Source organism: Nanorana parkeri, unplaced genomic scaffold (genome assembly GCF_000935625.1).
Source record: "Nanorana parkeri isolate BGI_ZX_2015 unplaced genomic scaffold, ASM93562v1 scaffold1026, whole genome shotgun sequence".
NCBI lineage: Eukaryota > Metazoa > Chordata > Amphibia > Anura > Dicroglossidae > Nanorana > Nanorana parkeri.
Window position 1 is genome coordinate 440,605 of NW_017307294.1, and position 4,325 is coordinate 444,929.

At 38.0% G+C, this 4,325-nt stretch overlaps 1 protein-coding gene across 1 annotated transcript in view; it reads left to right on the forward strand.

Moving 5' to 3' along the window:
• LOC108795927 (cholesterol 7-desaturase-like) overlaps positions 1-4,325 on the forward strand; it is a 28,591-nt gene that overhangs the window by 23,523 nt on the left and 743 nt on the right. The window contains exons 5-7 of the mRNA XM_018567261.1: positions 632-751; positions 1,054-1,230; positions 2,481-2,690. Of these exons, the coding sequence (XP_018422763.1) occupies positions 632-751; positions 1,054-1,230; positions 2,481-2,642 (459 nt within the window). The 3' untranslated portion in view covers positions 2,643-2,690. The remainder of the gene's footprint in view (positions 1-631; positions 752-1,053; positions 1,231-2,480; positions 2,691-4,325) is intronic.

Sequence of the window (4,325 nt, forward strand, 5' to 3'; positions counted from 1 at the left end):
CTGACAAATGAACCTGAGTGTTTTATAAACCGAGTTTAAGCATAGGATTCAGATAGACACAGTAATATTACTTGATTTTATCCATCTGCAGATCAGAGGGGAGCTGTTTTCTGCATATGTCAGTTAAAGCAACCTTACGAAAAGTTGCCTGTGGGTTTGTTTTTTTTTTTTTTTTTTTAAGGGTTTAAAAAGATGTAAAAAACAAAAGCCTTTATTTAATTTGGAAATAACTTTGCAATGCTTTGTACCAGAATTTAGACACCTTTTTATACTTGTTTGCATATAACCCTTGTAGAGGTGGGGGGTAGAGGCACTCCAAAGGTGGTTTCTGTAATTCCCGGAGTCCTACTTTAAAGATATGAGGTACTCCTCAAACATCTTGTGTTATAAAGGGGTATGTGGGATTATCTATGACGGTTCTTGTTTATCCACGTGGTACAGCTCTGAGGAAGTTGTTTTGATGTTCTGTAGCGTTGAAGACATCTTTCCTGTTCAAGTCTTATAAAATGTAACTACTATTGACCATTATGATTTCCAAACTTAGACTGTAGCATTGTAATCTACTGCTATTGTGGTAGTCTATCTACTGTATATATCTTTATCCAATATGAACTTTTTTCCGCACCCTCAGGTTCAGTGGGAAGCAGAGCCAGCCCCCAATAACCACTGTTCTAAGATGACACTCAGTCACGGCTTACTGGTTTTTGGGATACACTTCTCAGTGCTTGATCTGAATGTTGTTGCTCGCCAGGTAAGGGGTCCTAGTCTCTTGCTTTCAAAGAATATATAGGAACTTTGTAACATCCTTCATTATGACATTTTATGTATGGGTATTGGTTAATAAGTGACCTCTACAGGAAGATCACCTGGCTGACCTTCAGGAACTTCACACTTTAACAAGATGTGGTGGGAGATTTTGACGGGAGGTCCTCTTTAAACTATATTTCAACACGTGTCCCGTGTAATAAACATCATTGCTGTTTACATTGCGTATTGTGGCAGTTCATCAGGCTCCCCCTGCTCATCATTTTACCCCATGTTTTCTCTCTGCAGGTCGGACCTGGAGTAGTCATGTTGACCTTTAAACATTCCTTCTTGGGCCAAGGCATGATTCTGCATTGTGTCACCCCAGTGGAGCCTCTCCTACAGAAAGTATCTCACAGCATCTACTACCAGAAGAATGTCCCCGCCTTTATCCCCAGATTTATTATGATGGCAGAGTGTACCCAGGTGGGTAATGGGCCTTCGCTAGACAGGTGGGAGTGTTGGTTTTAAAACTATGACTACTGTAGATAAAGTACAAATGTTATAAAACATTGTGTCCTGTTTATGACACAAAGTTAGATTTTTGGCATAAAGCATGTTTACAATTAAAGCAGCAATGCGTCTAGATCTGCAATCTAACAGAGTTCAATCACCCCTCCCCAGAGAGGTAATGTATAGCCTCTTCTATTTCAGGGGGCAGCTGACTGAATTTTTATTTTATTTTTAGACAAGCGACATTGTCTCTTTAATGGACATTATGTGTAGATCTAAGCAGCTGTGCAGTATCCCAAAAAGACCTACAAATGGCAGTAGAAATACACAGCTCTTAATGTAAAATGAATGTGAAAAATGTCAACCTCCTACAAAGTGCAAGTCCACTGACCTAATCAAAAATAAATGCTCAGTTTGTGATAATGGTGATGCCTGTATTCATCCACCAATGATTATTTGTATGCTCTATTGCGCCTGTTAATTACATACAAGTCCACCATATACAGGTGAAACTCGAATAATTAGAATATCATGCAAAGTTAATTTATTTCACTAATGCAACTTAAAAGGTGAATCTAATATATGAGATAGACTCATTACATGCAAAGCAAGATAGTTCAAGATGTGATTTTTCATAATTGTGGTGATTTATGGCTTACAGCTCACGAAAACCCTAAGAACCCCAAATCCACAATCTCAAAAAAGTAGATTACATGCAATCAATAAAACAAGGATTGTACATAGAACAATATCGGACCTCTGAAAAGTATAAGCATGCATATGTACTCAGTACTTGGTTTGGGCCCCTTTTGCAGCAATTACTGCAATTACTTTTGCACAATATTCTAATTATTCGCCCAAACTTTCCTCTGCATCCAATTACAATAAATATAATGTTGTAATGAAATGCAAGCACCTAGCATAGCACGCATATTAATTTTCTCTAAATGTAGTTTTCATATTGAAAGGTATCTTTATAACCATATTGGGTTCTATTTGCTAACCATGGAGTGCAGCTAAAATGGCACATTAAGCATTTGAAGGTGCATCTGGTGGTTAGTGACGCGCAGCATCGGTGAGTATCTCCACCAAGCACTATAGAAGTCACATCTCCAAAGGTCACCTTGCAGCACAAAACATGCGACTGCTTATGAGACCCACACAGAAACTGAGGAAAAGTCATTACACATTAATGTCATTCTGAAATCTTCCCTTTACTCCAGTTCGAACGGGATGTGATGGTCTGGAACAACAAGAAATACCTTAGCAAGCCCCTATTGGTTAAAGAGGATGCGGCCATTGCCAAACACCGCCGGTGGTACTCCCAGTTCTACAGTGAAAACAGCCCTAGGCTTACCTTCCAGGAAGATGGCCTGAACTGGTGAATAAAGGGACACTTTCTATGCTCTCTATGTAAAACCTGTGTTTTTTTTGTTTTTTTTCTCCTACTGAAGACTTTATTATAATTTTTGTAATTAATAAGAGCTGTAAATGAAATGTGAAATATTTATTTTTTTTACATGAAGCATTATGACTTTTTGCTTTGCAATAATCCAACCTAGTCATAGGTGGAGGTTCCAGACTGTGGCTATGGCTGATGTGATGGTATCTCAATTGTCAGCATTTAAATATGAATGGCACCAAGGGGGTGCCTTTTACTCACTACTTTGTGTTTTGGATTTTTCTTCTATCAAGCATGAAAAACAAATGTTTAATCTTTTTAGGCAGATTGCTTCAGTAGGACTGTTTCTTGAAACAAGTCCTTCCTCAGCCTTTTTCTGTACTGTATTTGACAGAATGCTTGTCCTCGGTTTTGTGATTGGTCACTGGAAACTGCCAATTACAGAACAACAAGCCGTAACCTCAGTGGCAGCAAAGAAATGGTTGTAGTGCAACTTGCCCCTTTTCCAAGAAGCATTAGCTGGAAACAAGATCAGTATGCAGCACGATGGACAAGAACTATAATCACTATACATACACATACAGAAACATCAGGCTTGAAGTGAGGGCTACTTGAATGCAATTTTCTTAAGCTTTAAGCATTTAATCTTGCATAACTGGTTGATGTCACAGAAGATGGTTTTGGCTACAAGAGGCAGGTGGAATTTTCTTTCCTGATTTTCCTGGTTAACATAATGTTTCTTGTACTCTGCTCATGGATACCATTTTATGACTACTCGTGTTGGGTAAACCAAGCCAAATATTTAAAACTAATTTTTACTCTTCCTTTTTAGACTATAAAAATAAAAGAAAGCTATAACTTTTTGTATCTTTTGGTGGTGGAATTGCTGAAATCAGGTAGACTCAACACTGTTCCTATTGTCTTCCATCAGAAGTGCCTTATTTCTAACCTCTTGTATTCTGTCCTTTCTGGTTATCTAGATTAGCACTTTGGATTCCCAGAATGTAATTATGGAGGAAATGTGGGTTTTGTAATGTTTAGTACTCCAAATATATAAGCCAGAGCAATGCTTGTCAAAATACATAAAATAGTCCATCCGCTTCTGGAATGTGTCTGTCACAGTTTTATTCACATTTATGGGTTGACTACTTGGGCTTCTTAAATAAAAACCCTTCACAACTTGGTTATGTTGCAATTAAACATTTTGGTCTAGAAATGAATTCTTTATGTGCATATATTTAAGCCCATGCCTGTTTAAACTATGGCATTTGCAAATGTGCTCTGTTTTTCTTTGTGCACTAGAGTCAAACAAAATTTCAATTGCATAAACAAAATGCATCAAGATAACTTGCAGTCGATGCTGTATATGGAAACCATGAAACTGGTGCTAGGTTTTTTAACAGCTGAAAGCTAGTTGGAATTGCCTGGAAAAGAGGCATAAGCTAAGATTCTTCAAATTTTGTGCTGTTCTAACTTTTTTCATGACAGTGCATTAATGGCACACAAACATAACAAAGGAGGTGCAAGTACAGAGTGTAAGAAGATCATTGAGAATCGTTCTATATTTTTTTTGTGTGTGTATAGTGCCTTAATCGTGGACAAGCACTATAAAGAAAAAAAATTAAAAGGGGGCGGGGGGGGGGGGGGGGGGGGGTTGGGGGATAAA